Source organism: Stigmatopora nigra, chromosome 13 (assembly GCF_051989575.1).
Source record: "Stigmatopora nigra isolate UIUO_SnigA chromosome 13, RoL_Snig_1.1, whole genome shotgun sequence".
In the NCBI taxonomy this organism is placed as follows: Eukaryota; Metazoa; Chordata; class Actinopteri; order Syngnathiformes; family Syngnathidae; genus Stigmatopora; species Stigmatopora nigra.
The window spans coordinates 11,524,031-11,542,919 of NC_135520.1; the positions used below are offsets into that span (position 1 = coordinate 11,524,031).

General features: G+C 39.8%; 2 protein-coding genes across 4 annotated transcripts in view; both read left to right on the top strand.

Annotated features, from left to right (window-relative positions):
• Positions 1-10,996, top strand: part of larp1b (La ribonucleoprotein 1B) — a 29,000-nt gene extending 18,004 nt beyond the window's left edge. For 2 of the 3 annotated variants that reach the window (XM_077730483.1, XM_077730485.1), the window contains 13 exons: positions 381-534; positions 1,122-1,266; positions 1,349-1,544; positions 3,369-3,541; positions 4,759-5,118; positions 5,690-5,804; positions 6,251-6,420; positions 7,262-7,368; positions 9,051-9,211; positions 9,285-9,429; positions 9,495-9,604; positions 9,659-9,786; positions 10,178-10,996. In XM_077730483.1, coding sequence (XP_077586609.1) covers positions 381-534; positions 1,122-1,266; positions 1,349-1,544; positions 3,369-3,541; positions 4,759-5,118; positions 5,690-5,804; positions 6,251-6,420; positions 7,262-7,368; positions 9,051-9,211; positions 9,285-9,429; positions 9,495-9,604; positions 9,659-9,786; positions 10,178-10,363 — 2,150 coding nt within the window. In that variant the 3' untranslated portion in view covers positions 10,364-10,996. The remainder of the gene's footprint in view (positions 1-380; positions 535-1,121; positions 1,267-1,348; positions 1,545-3,368; positions 3,542-4,758; positions 5,119-5,689; positions 5,805-6,250; positions 6,421-7,261; positions 7,369-9,050; positions 9,212-9,284; positions 9,430-9,494; positions 9,605-9,658; positions 9,787-10,177) is intronic. The other variant, XM_077730484.1, reaches the window with a different exon arrangement.
• A 487-nt stretch (positions 10,997-11,483) lies between these two features.
• pgrmc2 (progesterone receptor membrane component 2) lies at positions 11,484-18,111 on the top strand. Its single transcript, XM_077730486.1, has 3 exons — positions 11,484-12,053; positions 14,838-14,993; positions 16,141-18,111. Exons 1-3 carry the CDS (start codon positions 11,705-11,707, stop codon positions 16,245-16,247), a joined length of 612 nt encoding a protein of 203 aa, XP_077586612.1. The 5' UTR covers positions 11,484-11,704; the 3' UTR covers positions 16,248-18,111.
• The last annotated feature ends 778 nt before the right edge of the window (positions 18,112-18,889 follow it).

Here is an 18,889-nt window from a genome sequence, read left to right on the forward strand (position 1 = left end):
TTTTTTAAATTTTGTGTTCTTAGCTATCCATGAATTATTTGCTGGATTCCACATATTTCTTTTTCCACTTTATTATATTTGTATTGTTTCTTTTTATTTAGTCCGTTTTGTCACCATTTCTTTTGTTTTTTTCTCTTTTCTCAATTGTTGAAATCTTCTTTGTTTTCAATTGAAAGTGTTGGGATTTCTTCTTATTTATTTCCTGCTATTATTTTCCTTCTCAACTTATTTTTTTTCTTTATTTGCTGAGCGCCCTTCGCCTGCCCCTTTGTCTTTTAGTTTTGAGATTTTTCTACTTAACAAAACGAGTACAATTGATCGGAATTTGACAAATGGCCAACTTTGTCCGCCATTATCGCTACCCTGCTTTTTGTTCCCAGGTCGCTTTGAGTATTCACAGGGTTACCGTGACGGGACGGATGGTGGAAGTGTGGAGTTTGGAAGCGGCATGGTTTACTATTACGATGACGGAAATAAAATGCAGATGTACACTGTGGATGAGAAGCTTCTAAAGGAGTACATCAAACGACAAATGTGAGCTCAGCCACTCTTACTACATTAACATCGCACCAGTTTGATGACATGGAGGATTCATTTAAATGAAAAAGTGAAAAAACGTATTTGTGCTTGTCAGTTGTGGCGTTTTTCTGATCATTTTAGTACTTTTTTATTTTTTTACTATTTTACACCAATTCTACATATCTTTTTTAATTCCTTTAGTAGTTTTCAATTTTTTATATTATTCTAGTTTTGTGTTTACATTATTGCTCTGCCTTTCCCCCCCTTTTTCTCTCAATATATTTCCAGTTTATTTTTTCCTTTTTTGATTATTTTCAGTTTAATATTTTTCTTTAAGTGATTATTTACACTCATTTTCGTTGGCCTCCATAATGTATCTTTATTCCCCTTTTTTCCCTCCATATTTTAGTTTGAATTTTCAGTTTTCTTTTTTCCTGTGCTGTGATAATATTTTCCTTTTTCCCAGGTCCTTTCATAATAATTTGGTGTCATTTTTATTGGTCAAATATGGCGATCGGATTTAAAAGTTGACAAAATGTTGACAGGAAAGCAGTTATCTAGCTCAGCATGAAAGTGACGTTTGGTTTGTTGTATATTTTCAGTGAGTACTATTTTAGCTTGCACAACCTGGAGCGAGACTTTTTCCTGAGGAGAAAGATGGACGCCCAGGGGTTCCTGCCGATCTCGCTAATTGCCAGCTTCCATCGCGTGCAGGCGCTTACCACCGATGTAGGCCTTATCGTGGAGGTATTACAACATCGTCAGTCTCTGTTATGGTGGCTGCCTGCCTCACATGGGCACCCCTCCCTCCCTTCATCCCCTCTGGCAGGCCTTGAAAAACAGCAAAGAAGTGGAGCTGCAGGACAATGACAAGGTGCGCTGCAAAGTGGAGCCTGAGCGTTGGCCCATCCCGGCGCTCCCACCACTCACGCCACCCCTAGCCAGTTCGCCCAGAACCGACTTCTCGCAACTGATCCACTGTCCTGAGTTCATCCCCCGACAGAGCGTGACCCTCCCCCAGGCTGGTCAGTGATGCACTGTTCTGTTTTCGCTTTGGAAACCTGTCATGATTGTGTTATTTCCTCATGCATTTTTATATCTATTTTTTTTACCCTCAGTCTCTACTTTTTCATTCTAAAACCGTGTTTTCTTTTCTCTATCTTTTTTTGTTGTTTTTTCCACGTTTTCGTTTTTTCATTTTTCTGTTCTATACTTAAATTAGAATTTTTGACGATGACTTCAGATGCACCACTCTGGGGAAACACAAAATTTCAATTATTTCTTGGGAATAAATGTCTTATACTTATTATTTATTTATATATTTAATGATAAAAATTAAAAAGGCTCTTTGCGCGCTGGAAATACATATTGCACTTCCGCACTGCAACGAACTGGGCAGAGGAAGGTGGATGCTGGGTGAGCTGAGCTCTCACAGCGCCAGGCGTCGGAATTAGCGGCTGAAAGAAGCACTACTCGGAAAAAGGCGCGCAATACAAATTCGAACATGCGAACATTTTTCGACATAAATGCAATTTGCAGACATGTTCGTATGTACCGTTGTTCGTAACTTGAATATTCGTAAGTAGGGGAGCGTCTGTATGGTAAATTTGACATTATTACAACATCTTGCTGAAAAGAATCACACAGATGCATCATCTTCTCCACTTTTGTTCTAAAGAATGTTTTTGACCATATTTTGAATGAAGGCCAAAGATCCCAATTGAATAATCAAATATAAAACTATTTCTGTTGAATTTTCATATTAACAAGTTGAATTAATATTAAGCTTGAAAGTAATTTGCTGAGTATGTTTGTGAATAGGACATCGATCTTACAAATCTTGCTAAAAAAATGTAGGATTCTTTTTTTTGCCTTTGTGGTCCCAATATTATACATTCAACAAATGGTTCATTTTTTTTTCCTCAAAAAGATGAAAAAATAACTAGGCAAATATTTTAAGGGGGTGATGACTTGGTCATAGTGAAGAACCTAAACCAGACCACCCTAAAAAAGTATTTCTTTAAAATATACAGATAACATTAAAGTCATGCAAAATCTGAAAATAAATGGTTTAAAAAACGCAGGCCAACATATTAAAACCCTTTTCAGGGACAGTGATCATTGCAGTGGACATAAATGCAAGCTTTATTACCATAACTCATTTATTCCCAGCCCAGCACACAGTTTGTGTTGTAGAAGTTAGACAAATTTACATAGGAAACACTTATTAGCAGCTGTTCAAACCTTTTTAACTGTATGGGGTTTAAAGAAATAATTCTTTCACTTCCAGCCCCTCCTAGTAATAATCGATTTTGACATTGTTGGATTCACCAATAGGCATTCCCGAATGCACACAAAGAGATAATAAAAATAAATAAATAAAAAAGTTAAATACAAATAAGGGGAAAAAAACATCTCTTTTTAAATCTATTTTAAAATTTCTATGTATCTTTCAAAAACAAGTGGAAAATACAGTTGGTATTCTCTGATTTTTGTATAATAAATAGTGAATATGAACTACGTGATTAATTACAAAATCAGTCAGTAATAAGTTTACTATCAAAATCATTTGGCATCATAATGAAATGTATTTTAAACGTTATTTTTAAGCAAAAATGGAAAAAGCAAAAAAACATTCTTAATCTATGCTTTCATTTTTAACTTTTTTTATTAATGAAATGTTATTCCCTGATACCCATTGTATGTACAATAGTCAATGGGATTTATATATGAACTGATTAGTCAAATAATCACAAAACTAATCGGTGATTAGTTGACGATCAAAATATTTGCCTGTGTTAATAGTTACACACTAGTTAATTGTTACCTTTACGCATTTGTGTCCATAGCTTCATTGGCAGTGAAAGAGATCCTGACTCAGCCCCCGGAGCTCGAAGACGCCGCAGAGAAGTCCCAAGCTAGCAGACAAGAGGTGCCCCCCACTCTGAATGCCCCCAAAGATGTCCCTGACGCCTGGATCCAGGTGGAGAAGCGTCACCGACACACAGCTGGTAAAATCAAGGTATCCAAAACTGTTATGAGTGTTTATTTTCCCAACCTTTTGCAGCGTTGGCTGTAGAATTTGAACTTTGTGAACATTAGGATTGACACAAAGTTTTATTTATCCACTTTATCCACAACGCACTCGTAAACGAACACACAAATTTAAATTAACTTGGATTAATATATACAGACACACTCAAACATATGTTTAATGTAACTTTACACAAAACTGAATTCTAATTTTGTTTTAATCATTTTTTACCTTTTGTTTTCCGGGTTAGTTGTTTGCCACGCCTCCACCCCCGCGTTCACTATCCATGGGCTATTTGCTGTTGTATTCCCTTCAAAATACTCCAAAAAGGATGCACACAAGTTTCCCCACAATAGGATAACGCACGGCCACTTGCCAACGAGAAGTATTCTTTAATGAACGATCGTGGGAGCTAGGGCTTAGGAATCGAATAACAGGAAATGCAACAGCTGAGCTTACTCAAGTATTGATTGTGGGTAATGACGTTTTATTCTGAGAAACGGTGGCATTGCCTATCGGCGCTGTGTGCACGAGAATACTTCATTACCCAGAAAACCCTCTTTTTGCCCGCGCATGCGCGTTGTGCATTTCCTGGTCGAAACTGAATAAATCGTTCAGTGCTCGTAGATACATGAAAGAGATGCGGCAAAAAAAAGACGGTGCGCTACAATGATAAACAACCTCTCATGTCATGGCCACCTAGCTTGGTCGCATCTCGAAATTTTGATTGTATCGCGGGCGAATTATTTGATAGAGCTGATCGTAGGTCGAAGTACAACTGTATATAATTTTAATTACTAACCTTTTTTCCAATGTAATACAATGTGCTATATTTAATATACATAATATATATAATTTTATATAATGTAATATAAAAGCATATAACTTGAGGCATTCGTCTTTAGACGTAGAAAATGCTTTAGATGGGACCTGGTGTGCGCTGTAATGTTAAATCTTAGGAACCCAATTTTTTTTTTTAAAAGGTATGTTGCAAAAAAATTACATGAATAAAATGTACAAATGGCTATTTTAAAGACATTATAAAAGTAAGCCTTTTTGTTGATCATTTTTCTGAAGTGTTGTGTTAATATGGTGTGATTAATGTGTGGTCAATATTAAAGCAGTTAACTTTTAGAGTAACCTAAGTTTGTTTTATCAACGTGATGAGTGAACCGGCTCACCTTGTCAACACCCATGCATTTCAGGACCGTGGCGATGCACCAGTCCCTCAGCAACAGGAGCGTTGCGCCCCGCAGCCTGACCAGGAGGAGCTGGACTTCATGTTCGATGAAGAGATGGACCAGATGGCGCCACGCAAGAACCATTTCACCGACTGGTCGGACGAAGACGACTCGGACTATGAGCTGGATGACAGCGACGTGGACAAGATCCTAATTGTCACACAGACGCCGCCGTATCTGCGCAAGCATCCCAGTGGTGACCGCACGGGCCAACGCGAATCACGCGCCAAGCTGACCGCTGACCTCGTCAAGGCCATCAATGATGGCCTATACTACTACGAGCAGGACCTGTGGAAGGATCAGGAGCAGGAAGATTGCACCAAGGTAATTAATAATCCCCGCACCCAAGACAATGTTTATTCAAATTGTGTGTGTGTGTATGTGTGTATGTGTGTGTGTGTGTGTGTGTATAAATGTATGTATATATGTATGTATATAAATATACGTATATATGTATGTATATAAATATACGTATATATGTATGTATATAAATATACGTATATGTATGTATATAAATATATGTATATATGTATGTATATAAGTATATGTATATATGTATGTATATAAGTATATGTATATACGTACGTACGTACATACATGTGGGTGACCTAAATACAAAGTTCTGAGGCTTGAAGAATGACATGCGCACAGGACGTGCCGGTGCATATGTCAACGCCAGAGTGTTAAGATCAGTATTTGCGACATAGTACATGACACATGGGAACTTTCAGGCCTGAACACACATTAATGCACACAGCAAGGTCACAGTGTAATGTTCAAAGTCCCCCTGCCATGTGTCATGTTTGCCCCTCATGCTCACCTAGCAGCCATTTTACAACCTTTGACGAGAGCCAAAAACAGCAAAGAAAAAAGGTGTTTTTTCTATGTTCTCTAGCAGGAAGTGGAGAACTTCAAGAAACTCAGCGTCATCAGCCAGGATGAGTTTGACACACTCGCGCCAAAAGCCCCCGTGGACCTCAACCAGGAAGTGCCGTCATTATTGCCCGTTGGTGAGTTTGGCCACAGAGGTGGTCGACTAATAAATATCACAAATCAAATGCCAAATGAAAGTCAGATATGGTAGGTAGCATAAGTAACCAGTGGCCATTATAAAGCGGTGAAATTCTTTAACAACACAGAATCTTTATAGGCTTTCAGATGGTTATCTATTTGCATTAACGTGGCAACGATTCAGGGTTGATGTTGAAAGAAAGAAATTTTAAGTTTGCAATTAATTTACCTATTAATTTGTATGCTGACGTTCATGAAAAACCAAGTTGTTTCAAAATCGTTAGAAAATTTAGAAAGATATTGTCTAATGACGCAAAATTGCCGACAACTGATAATAGCCATCCCAATCCGCGCGCCTTCACCTTTAACTCTAAATATGTGTGATATCTTTTGGTTGATGTGTGAGGCTTCTTCCCTTCTTGACCCCTACGTGTCGTGATTCCAGAACTGGGCGAGACGGAAATGGCCCACTCGCTGCCTAAATCAGTGCCTGCATCACCTGATGTCCGCCCTCCCAGGACGCCCAGAACCCCACGCACCCCCGGGCGTCAGGACCCTAACAAGGCACCACGATTTTACCCAGTGATGAAGGAGAGCTGTGCTGTTGACGGACAGGTGGGAGAGTGGTGGCCATCCATCAAAGTTTAAGTCCAATATTCACAAAAAATACAAATAAAATGAGTTTAAGTCCAATATTCACAAAAAATACAAATAAAATGAATTTAATAATAATGAATTTTAAAAAATCCAGCATTGAGCACACATAAAATAAACAAAAGATAAAAAATGAACTTTTAATGAATTATGTTTTTAAAATTTGACTAAAATTCAAAAACAAACCAGTTGTGGTGTTCGGTGGCACTTGAGCCCACGTAAGACATTGTCCTTCATTAACAGTTATGTGAGTCTTATCCAAATAACAATTAAAACTCATCCTTAAGCACATTGCGGCTTCACTCTCGTGATATTTTATATTAAAAATAAAAATATCAAAATTCCCAAAACACTGTCTTCCGCTTGCCACTAAGAAAACGGCAGAAGACAGGAGACCGTCACTCAACTCCGCTCCGAAGAAGAAAAATAGTGGGTTCCGGACGGAGGCCGTTGCTCCTAACCGAAAATTTAATTGAATGCCCTTATTATATTATACTTGTGTAATGAAATGTAAAGCTTCACACATAAATCATCAAAAAATAAGGAATAATAAATAAGTAGTCAGCATGACAAAGTCGTCACATAAATAAGTAGTCGGATACAAAAAGTAACTAGTCTTTAGCAGCCTATGGAGTTTTAGTGAAAGTAGAAGATAAGAAATTAGTCTAGATTAGGTTTTCCTAGGTGTAGAATTGGAGTAGATTATGGTCACAGCTCTTGGGAAGAAACTATCCTTTAGCCCAGATGACACACTAACTGTTATGGTAAACCATGAGCGGTCCTAATTATGTTGTCCTTCCAGATGCCCAGGAAGAAGAAGACCCGGCATAGTTCCAATCCCCCGCATGAAGCACACATTGGCTGGGTGATGGACTCGCGTGAACATCGGGCGCGCTCCTCTTCCATTAGGTGCGATGAATTACCATATTTTCACGCCTATAGGGTGCACCTTAAAATCTAAAATGTTCTCTAAAATGTACGGTGCGCTTGGAGCACCCGCATTGTATTCAGTGGCCTCGTAGCTTTCCTCATATCGGCTCCTCTCGTGCTCAACTGTGACACAATACTCTTGCAGGACAAAACTATACATCCAGTTTGTTGTTCTGTAGTATTGAAAAAAAGCATGTTTAAAAGCTCAAAATTGCCATGAAATGTGTGAAGCAAAAAAACTACATTCAAAATCATGTGCTTTAAATCCATCAGCACACCGCACAGAATCATTCACCATTACAGAGACAAACAGTACTTTTATTTCTCTTCTCATCTCTTCTCTTAATGTAAATCTGTGTTTCTCTCAGAAATGAGAGAAAGAAATTCCACAATTGTTTGGGGATGCAGCGCTTTCATCATGTCCCCGAAATGAAAGTTTACAGAGTCTATCAAACTTTTTAAGAGTTCCCTATTTTTCTTTACCTTTCCGTTGTGGCGCTCCTATTCCCTGCGCACTTGCACGCTGAACTGTAACACCCCTCGGGTTCCCCAAAAGTTTTGGAGAGCACCGTTGCTTGTAAGTGTCCGGCAGTGCGTTAGTGTCTCATTGCTGCTTTGGTTAAACAAGTCAAATTTGCAAATCCAGTGTTCCAAACACCATGTCGATCGGTGGCAAATAACAAGCACTCCCAACAATACAATTTGCAGTGTTCCTCGCAGCCTGTGAGCCAAGAGTAGGGCTAGTAGTTGGTGAACTGAAAGTGGCAGCGTTGCCCGCCTTTTCTTAATGATGTCCATTTTTTCTGGAAAATGGCTTTGTCAACATATCTGCAACCAAATCCATTTGTTTTCCTCCGTCGGGCATTGTGGGTGGAGTTTGTGATCTCTCGCTGGCTCACTTTGGCTTTAGTCAGCCTACTCTATCACTAGCCAAACATGGTTGGTAAAAGCGATGACGTATCCCTACGCCTGCGAGAAGGCCTTGGTGTCACCCAATCTAATTCTGCATTCTGATAAAAGCAAGTCTTATCAACGCTTGTTTAATACAGCAGAGCCTGCAGAACTAATTATGAAGGCCTTGAGACAGATTTCTGACCCTCGCAACAAATAATGGCTGAAATGTGATTGGTTAAATGCTTGAATATGAAAACACACATCTGGAAGCAGTGCAACCAGGGGGAAAGCAATGAAAGGAAGCCAAAAGACAATTTGGAATTATTATTAAGTATTCATGGCCAAAATATAATAAATGATTCAGATATTTATTAGGCCAGCAGAGAAGGCCTTGACACTGCGTTCCAGCAAGAGTTGGAGATAATGGCCAGACGATGCCAACAGAACCACACCCCTGCAAAAAGCAGGGATTCAATACTGAGGCAACCAAACCGGACCCCTTCAACGTCACTCACGGCTGCGCCTAGATATTCTGTCCATAAAAGTTATGAACAGAATCGCTTACATGATGTGTTTCTGTAGTTTTAGCATTCTACGTTCTAACCTGCCGATGTTATTTTGTGGTCAATGTAATAACATTTCATTTTTAAAGCAACTCTGTCTATCACTATCAATTTAATCCAATCACTGTCATCTCTTGTCATTTTGACGTTACTGCAAATGAACTGAACTTTTTTTTGCCTGTCGTTTGGTGGTGGTCCATACAGCAGTTCCAACGCCTCGCCCTCAGAAGGCGCCCCAACGACGGGAAGCTACGGCTGTACACCACAATCTCTGCCTAAATTCTGGCATCCGTCGCACGAGCTGCTGCGGGACAATGGCTTCACGCAGCAAGGCTACCACAAATACAGACGACGCTGCCTCAACGGTACAAACAACGCGAAAAACAACAAGCCGACGACGGCCACCCTGATTTATGGCGACGTTACTTTCCATTTCAGAGCGTAAACGACTGGGCGTGGGCCAGTCACAGGAGATGAACACGCTGTTCCGGTTCTGGTCTTTCTTTCTAAGAGACAACTACAACAGAAAGATGTACGAAGATTTCAAACAGTGCGCATTGGAGGATGCCAAAGACAACTACAGGTAAAGATGGATTTATTCAAATGGGAAGCAAATGACAGGCACAGACTCTGAGATTCTTTTTCCAGGTACGGCCTAGAGTGTCTATTCCGGTACTACAGCTATGGCCTGGAGAAGCGGTTCCGATTGGACCTTTTCAAGCACTTCCAGGAAGAAACGCTTCGGGACTTTGAGAAAGGTAACGGACACCATTGGGAAATGAGCGTCTTCATTAAGCTGAGGTTCCTTGCAGGTCAGCTGTATGGCCTGGAGAAATTCTGGGCCTTCCTCAAGTACTCCAAGATGAAGAATCAGACTATTGATCCACAACTGCAAGAACACCTCTCCCAGTTCAAGAGCCTGGAAGATTTCAGAGTGGTGGTAAGTAGAAAGCAATGGTGTTCTAGAAGGCAATGCTCAAAGATACTTTGGTAACAAACAAAATATGCAAACATTTAAAAAAGAAATATTTAACTATATTCGATGCCAACTCCTTCCAATCAAAATGGATTGGATGGATGTATGGCAACAACATCCAATGAGTTAAAATGTTCCACTATTCACCTTGCCCTTTCATACCCAAGTCTTTACTGTACTTCCTCATAGACATCTATCACCATCGTCAATGGAAATCATTGATTTAGTTAAAGTTGCATTATTTAAAAAAAATGATTTGAGGTCTTCGGAAGATCACAAAAGGCGCACGATAAGTTAGAACTGAGAGGTTCTAGACTTGTTTAACCTCATGTTTAACCCCTTGGTGTTCCTGCAGCCCCCCATGGGAGAGGAAGGAGGACAGAGGAGACGGCACTCTTCCTCGGCGGGAGACGATGGCCGAAGTCGACATCAACCCCCTAACTCTACCTCAAAAGCATCATCCTTCAAAGCACAGCACAAAGACGGAGGGGGCCAGAAGAAGGCCACTGAGGATCCCCGAGCGGGGAAGGACACCCAATGAAGACATTTCTGTCAGAAGCATTCCCCCCCACTTTTCAATCCTCACTTTTGCCAAACTCAATCTGCTGACCACCTGTGCCCTAGTCTTCTCCAACCTGTATTAAGTATCCGTCTTCTTAAGAGGAAAACAAAAGATGCGTTCTGTGACAATCAAGTCGACACGTTTAATTGAAACTCATTTTATGCTATCGGCGAGCTTTAAAAAGTTCATCTCGACTTAATTTATCTTGTTATCAGCTTGATTGTGATGGTGTTTTCATGGCCTTTTGCATAATGATTGATTTAAGTTCTGCTGGAATGATGGGTTTGAGTTCGCCCTATAAATGAAACCGAAAGTGTTTTTAAGGGTCAAAGTTTATTTTCTGTGCTTTTTGGTGCTTTTAGAGCACTTGAATTGATTTTTATTTTACTTTTTGCTTCAGTTGACTACAAATGGATGTTTAGGAGCCGAATGACAAGAAAAAATGTAAATACTATAAAAAAAAAATATTTGGATGTTTTATGATTTTAGGAAGTGATTCGTAGTAGGGGGAATGTGGGAGTGTGTGTGAGCAGTTTTAGCAGGGAGAGTAAAGAAATGCATGTACTGTAAAAACGCCTGAAAAAAATAATAAAACTTGATTGTATAAATGTACATATTGTAGGTTTATTTCTTACTGCTGTATCTGATAAATAACTTCATATGACAGCAAGGAAGAAAAATATATAATAGAACATTAGTTACCTATTTTTCCTCGCATTTGCTGTTAAACTACATAGGAAGACTTGGCGTGGACTAAATGGAAGAATTAGCCTTTGAAAAATAGCATTATACTCCACATTTTGACAGTACAGATGCCACGTGAGGACAAAAAGAAAAAGTGGGCGGCTAACGTGTTGCCTTCATGTGTCCCTCGTTAAACTCACAATCAAAATAAAGGGCTTCACGCGGGAAATTTGAGAAACTAACTCATCACAATAGTTACTTTACGGCAAAGGCAATACAAAATGACAGCGACAAAGTTGTCCGTTTTCACTATTTTTTTCGCGATACTTAAACGTAGTGTTACGATGTACATTTTTGATGTCTTGTGATCGGTTTACATGACGAAAAGTCCGTCGCAATGACGGCGAACAGTTCATTTGTATCAACAGTATTTTAGCAGTCGATTGTTCTTCTATTCGACGTTTGGGTGTGGAAAGCGGGTGAAATGGCATTGTTAACTTCACAAGCTGTGGATGCCAAAGTGGTGTGAAAAATGGCCATCCCGGCGTGGCTTCGCCGTCACGCTACTTTCCGACATCCCCAAACGCGACACGGGTCGAGGGGCGGGTAGACGGGACCAGACGCTAACCGTGCAGTATGGCGGACGATGGAGACAGTTGGAGCTCTCCGCTCGACTCCGAGGGCCGGGAAGCGGCAGAGGAGTCCGGCGGCGGAAGGTTTGGCCTCGGCGCTGCGCTGCTCAATCTGGCGGCGCTGCTGGCCGTGTTAGCGGCATGCGCTGTGCTCTACCGCCGGTGGGCCAGACGGCTTGGGGCGGACGGCGCGGCCCCGTGCGACGAGGCCTCGGTGCTTCCTAAGATGAGGCGGCGGGACTTGACGCTAGAACAGCTTCGCGAATACGACGGTCTAGAAAACCCCCGCATTCTCATGGCAGTTAACATGAAAGTGTTCGATGTGACCAGTGGGAAGAAGTTCTACGGTAAAGGTAAGTGTAACGTGAACGTCTCGCCGCTTAGCATCTCGCGTTCGGGCGCAGAGTAGCTTCGTGAATGGCGGACTGGCTTTCTTCGGTCTTTTCAAAGGCTTGTGTCTTTTTTAAAGTGCCACTAACTCTAGACTTTGTTAACGTTCTCTCGTCCAAACCAGTTGAAACGGACACTTCTATGAACAAGTTGTGCTCGTATACGTGGCGACAATTGAGCGTAAAGCATCTTCGTGAATGGCGGGATAGCTTGGCTCGTTGTGGTGGCTTTTGTCTGTTATGAAGGCGCGCAAGTCCGCGTTGACTTCATGAAGAAAAGGTGCGACATTAGACTGCTTCGCGAGGCAACAAGCGAGCCCACAACGCCAACTTGAAAGTTTAAAGTGTTTACGTGTTGACTTGCCCTCGCCCGTGTCCATTTGGAGTGCTTAAGACATGCATAAAACCCAATTTCGAAACCCTAACTTCAGTTTATAGCCTTTATTCTAAACAAGTACCTTATCTAAAACCCTCAACACGAGATCGAAACTTACCGGGGCTTCGAACCTTACTTTGAAACCTTAAAACTAAACGCCATTTGAATAACTAACAATGGCTTCAAACCCTACTTTTAGCGGTTTAGCTTGGTTTCCTCCCAGACACTATTTTGAACCCCCAAACTGGACTTAAAATTTGGCCTGTCACAACAACACGTTTTAAAAGGCCATATATTATCTGTATATTATATATTATAGTCCATATATTATCTATATTATATATTGTAGACATGAGCCCATTTAATCATTAATGTAGTTACAATATGTGCTATTAAACAATCCATCTGTTTTCTCCATCTTATCTGAGGTCGGGTTGTGGGGGCAGTGGCTTCATTAAGGGATGCCCCAGCCACATTCAGCAATTCCAATAGGATCTCAAAGCATTCGGCGGCTAGCCATAGTCAACATAGTCTCCCAGGCGTGTCGTAGCTCGACCCCGCAGCCTACTGCCACCGGAAAATGCCCATCACTCCTCATACGGGATGGATGCTTCCAGAGGTGTCCTAATCAGATGCCTGAGACACCTCATCTGGTATTCCTTGAAACAGAGGATTAGTGGCTTTACTCAGAGCCTCTCGCCCTATCTCTAAAAGAAGTCCCGACAGCCTCCAGGGGAAACTCATTTCGGCCGCTTGTATCAAGAACTTTTTTCTTTCGGTCATGACCCACCCGATGCAGTCTTCCCTTACTCGTGAACAAGACCCCACAATATTTAACTCGTCCACTTGGGGAAAGACCTCATCCCTGAACACCACAGGCATGCCACCTTTTTTCGACTGAACACGCGGCTTTTCGTGGTGCTGATTCCCATCCTGTTTGGTGCTGGTTAAACTTAGACTGCGGTGCAACTTATAGTCCAAAATATCGGTATATGATAATGTGGTCATGGTCAACTAAAGTCTTCTCAATCAGAGCTAATCAAATTATCTGGTGAAAAAATATATATTTAAAAAAATATATTGGAATATCTATTGCAATATATCGCAAACGCCCAAAAAGTTGCAATGCCATTTTTTTACAATATCATTCATGCAATCATTTTTTTAAAATAAATTGTGCAGACGGAAAATGTCAGCAAATGTTTATCTTCTCACTTGGAGCCTATCTTATCTGCACTGATAAAGGTACACGCTTCATAGACCATGCACAGACGCGTGCGTACTTCAGTAATGACGCATTAGGGAAACCAAAACTCTACCTGCTAGAAATGTACTGGTTAGAAACTAAAATTCAGAGCGAGTGAATTTTTCATAATTTATCTTTTGCTGTTAGTTGACTCGTGTCTAAAAACAATCTGTTCTGTTACTCTGGATGCAATATTTTAACTGCATTAGAACTAATCACAGATGAGTTGTGCAATGGATATAACAAACAAAAGTAGAGTACAATTGTTTTCAAAGTAAATCAGATGTTTGCACATATCTTATTCTGATTCATTACAATAGTCTGCCTTTTATTGAGAATACATAAATCTGAAAATTTACAGTAAACACTTTTAAAAATGATTATAAAATAGTGTTGTTTTTTATTCTTTTCAAATTATATTTGCCAAATGATAAACTACAAAAATCATGAATAAATATACAAGAAATTGCATGTTTTACTTCTAACTAACATAAAAACAAGTGGCTTTCCATACCATAAGGGTTGTTTTGTGTGAGTGTGTGTATGTGCGCATATGTATGTATGTATGTATGTGTGTGTATGTGTGTGTGTATAGTCGTACCTCTACTTACAAAATTAATAGGTTCCAAGACTTTTTTCGTAACTTGAAAATTTCGTACTTACGAAATTTTCAAGCTACTTTAGATGTAAATTCTTCAATTTGCTCTTCACATAACTACCAACTAAACCCTTTGAAATTGGTCAGTGTCCCAATTTTTAATGAAAATCTGACTAAGCACACAAAATGAGAGCAAATTGTACGGAAATCATATGAAAATGAGCCTTTCGCCACTGAAATACCCCTCCTCAAACTGAAAACTAAGGATTTGTACAAGTTTTAGGTCAGCAATGTCTCAGAATGGATTATCTACTCAAATTGCTTATTCAATCTTGGCAGCCCTTATTCAGACCAAGAGGCAATAAACTTATTTTTCAAAAAAGGAAGCAAAATGGAATTTGTGGGTGAGGAAATCTACTTCCATTTATAAATATAAATAATCCAATGGTGTAATTATTTGAATATAAAACCTGCTTTTTTGTGTGTTGGTTTTGTCTGGCTAACATTTTTGTTTTGTGGCGGCGTTAGAGGGTCCGTATGGGATTTTCGCGGGCCGTGACGCGTCGCGAGGCCTGGCCACCTTCTGCCTGGAGAAAAATGCCCTGAGGGACGAGTACGACGACCTGTCTGACCTCAGTGCCGTTCAGATGGAGAGCGTCAGAGAGTGGGAGATGCAGTTCATGGGTATGCTGCCTCAAAAGCACATTGACACAAAAAATCCTTTACTTCCCCTTTAAGAGACTGGAATCAGTGGTCAGCATTGTCAATGGAGCCAATGACCAAAATAAGTATGAACCATTTAAACAAATAACCCCTCTTAACATAATATTGACTATCAGTCTGTTTGCTACTTTAAATGGATTGGACATCTATCACTGTTAATGGCTCTAAAATGAATGAACATTCTTTCAATGTCAGCCCTCCCCTTTAAAATGGATTGGAAGTCTCCTAGTAACCAAGAATAAAAAAATGGAACATGGAGAAATGGGAAAATTGCACACATGAAAGATTAAATGCAAAAGATTTCTGTTTTCCAAACTGGCCTGCTATCTTAAAATTTAACGATGAAATACAGTCGTACTTCTACTTACACAATTAATTGGTTCCAGAAATGTTTTTGTAAGATGAAAATTGTAAATTTTGTTCCACGGTCGACCCAAAACTACCAACTAACGACAAAGACAAAACTACCATAAACCCTTAAAATTCACAAGTGTCCTAATTCTGTAGGAAACGTGTGAGGAGACACAAAAATGAGGACATGATCATTAAATCTTTTAAAAAGCCAATAAAATGAATAAACATGCAAAATCTATTTTTGTTAAAGTGCATGTGGACAAGTGTCAGGAAGCTAACGTTAAGCAAGCATAAGTTTAAGCACACAACGGCGGTCAAAGAAACATGGAGGGTTGTTGTTAGACAGCCAATGACAGCCCAGTAGAGTGTAGGGAAATTGTCAAGCAAGAAGCAGAATTTCAAAATAAAATAACAGATATGGGAAATGTATTGACGTTTTCATAACTTAGATATTTTTTGTATCTCGAGGAACTCATTTGCATTTCAGAAAGTTCCACACCCGAAAATTTTGTACCTAGAGGCATTTGTAAGTGGAGGTATGACTTTATAGCCTTTATTCACCTCATTTGAATCTCCAAAAAAACAAAAAATGTTGCCACCATATTTCTTGTCATTGACAAGGATAGAGAACACTCACAACCATATGCTCTTTATTGACATCAAAAATCTAATTATATGAACTTACAAAACTTTTTGTTGTTGTTTTTTTCCCCTCTTATGTAACCTCATTTTTTTTTCCTTGTGGGTGTTTCAGAGAAGTACGACTATGTAGGTCGGCTGCTGAAGCCGGGTGATGAGCCGTCTGAGTACACGGACGAGGAGGACGTCAAAGACATCAAAGAGCACACCAAACACGATTGACTGCCTCCTAACTTCCTATCTTCCTATCTTCCATGGACCGCCACCTTCATACCCCGTTCCCTCCACTTCTACTCCACCTTCTGGATGGGTTTCAGGAAATCATCATTTTTCTTTTCACCGTCCACATTGCGACGCTCTTTCAATCAATCATTTTGTTCTCGGGCACACGTGTGGCAGTACCAAAGGTGGAAGCAGGGTGGCACTCTGTTCTCTTGTTTGTAGTGTTTGCACTACCCCTTGTTGTTTGTCACTACCTGATTGAGACTTGAGCCATGACAGTGCTATAAATTACAAAAAAAAACAAAAGCTCAACTTTATTTAAATGCCATAAACTTGTATGTAAACTACATTAGTCTTCAGTTTTCCGATTGACACTGCGCATGGAATGTGTCGCCTCTTTTTGAGCCGCGATGGCCCTATAGTTATTTACGTGATGAATTTAGATGAAAAAAAATACATTTTATTCTAAACTTATCACATAATAAATGTTCTTATTTGTCACTACCGGAAAATGTATTTTCCCCCTGGAATAATACAGCTACTTGATTGAATTGAATGCTTTTATTGTCATTATACACGTATGCGCAGTCACAATTGGGTAGTCCTGCGCCAAGTTTGTGACATTTCCGCTCATATGCGATAGATTCATACATAAAATCGTTTTATTCTTCAACTGGTTCAACATGGATTAATGTTTTTCTTTGTTTTTTAATCTTAGCTGGGCGGCTAATGCATTGTTTAAAGTGTTTGAATAATGTTTTGGAAGTTTCATTATGTATGCATGTTGTACAATTCAGATGTGCTCAATGCTTTAAGGGTTTAAAATTATACATTTCTGAATCTATCACGTATATATTTGTAGCGCCATCACGGCTCAAGAGGAAGTTAATGCATTGTCACGCAGAAGTCACAATTGTGCAGTCTTGTGTCATTGGGTAGGCAAAATGTAAAGGGGAAGGTGTTTGCGTTTTGGAATCAGGGGCTTAACTCATTTACTGCTTTTGACAGTGATGGATGTTTTAAGATGTTTTTATTTTTTACTTTTACCATTCTGTTACTTTGGCATGTTATGACATGCAACACTCAAATTTGGGAGAACACATCAACCATGCTGTTCCGTCGGCTCCAACATTATTTCATGAACAATGGCGGCTACTAAAGGTAATTGACGTCCAATCCATTTGGAGTCGGGAGATCCCTCACTGTCCAAACGGATTGTACTTCTATTGCGGTCAATGACCCTGGAAAATAAATCATTCACTGCCAGTCTATCGCTGTCAATGGCAGTGAATGAATTAAAAGTGCTTGAGATTGGTTTTCCTAATCAAGTTGTTTACAAGCCGGCTACAAGTCTGTAGTCCCCCCACATCCCTAAAAAGAAAAAAAGAAAAAACTCCGGGGGGTCCCCTTTCCGCTCCAAGTATTAGTCGTGCCTTATTAGCTTGGTCAGCCCCGGTGGAGAAGGCGCCCTGGCCCTCTCAGACCACCCCTCCCAATTAGTTAAATTCACGACTTGAAAATAACTAGAGCTTAGGATTCAGTCAGTGTTACTGTCATATTCACGTAGTTGATATTTTTTTCTTCTTGGTTTACCTTCAGCCATCTCATAACTGATTTGCCCATGCCCCATTTTCCGTTTTCCATTTTCTATGATTGTATGTTAGTCTCTGTGGCAGATGGTGTATATAAGAAACAATATTCATCATTTTATTCAAGCATGTGCAGCAACAGTGAGGTCTGCCCATTACCACAGTGTCACCTATTTAAACGTCAACATAGTGTGTGTGAGTTTGTGTGAGTGTGTGCGAGCGCCAAGCAGGAAGGGAATTGTTCACGCATAATAAATGTTTTGTTTAATAATTGATTCTGTCTGGTTGTTATATGGCTGAAAATGTTCAGGTAAAATGAAAGGTCTCACAAGGCAAGTCTGTGGGAGTGAAAAAAAAATTTAAACAGTATTCTTTTGCAAAGATGAGGCAAAAAAAAGTTTGCAAAAAAATCTTGTGTCAGTTCTCAATCACAAAAAAAAATCTGAAGTGAAAATTTAGCTGCAAGAACCAGTTAACCAGGGAAAAGCAGATGCCGAGGCAATGGTGAGAGGTGTCCACTTTCTGGGTTGGAATGAAAACCTGTCTTTTTGTGGAATAATTTGGAGATCACTGCTGTAATTCAGCAAATCTGCGCCAAACTTCTTGAGTTTTTTTTTTTTTAAGTTTGAGCAACAGCCAATAGAACAGATTTGTGGATAACGCGCACTCAAACTTTGCTTCTCTTTTTTTGGTACAAAAATTTGGGTGTCATACTTGAATAAATACGGTTGTTATGAAATATAGCACATGTGTTCTGACATTGTTTTGGATTTTTGGTGGGTGGGCGTGGTCACTGAGCTCAGTGGCGTCCCCTCAATTATCAGTTGTCGTTTTGAACAGCTAAAATATGGCTATTATGCAACCTATCTGCCTCAAATTTTGTATTGTTTATCAGAGTTCCATCCTGAATAGTCCTTACTGGTCATTTGTGAGCATTATAAGAAAAACATATTTTAAAAAATGCTATTATTATTTTTAATTTGATCCCAATACAGAAAGTCGGCATTCATCATTTACTTTCTGGGGCTGCACAAAATATTTCAGCGGGCTAGA

Excerpts from the sequence above, each read along its gene's own strand:
- pgrmc2 (XM_077730486.1), top strand. The coding sequence starts at position 11,705 with ATGGCGGACGATGGAGACAGTTGGAGCTCTCCGCTCGACTCCGAGGGC. Across the intron at positions 12,054-14,837 it reads GAAGAAGTTCTACGGTAAAG|AGGGTCCGTATGGGATTTTC; the intron begins GTAAGTGTAACG and ends TGGCGGCGTTAG. Across the intron at positions 14,994-16,140 it reads GTGGGAGATGCAGTTCATGG|AGAAGTACGACTATGTAGGT; the intron begins GTATGCTGCCTC and ends TGGGTGTTTCAG.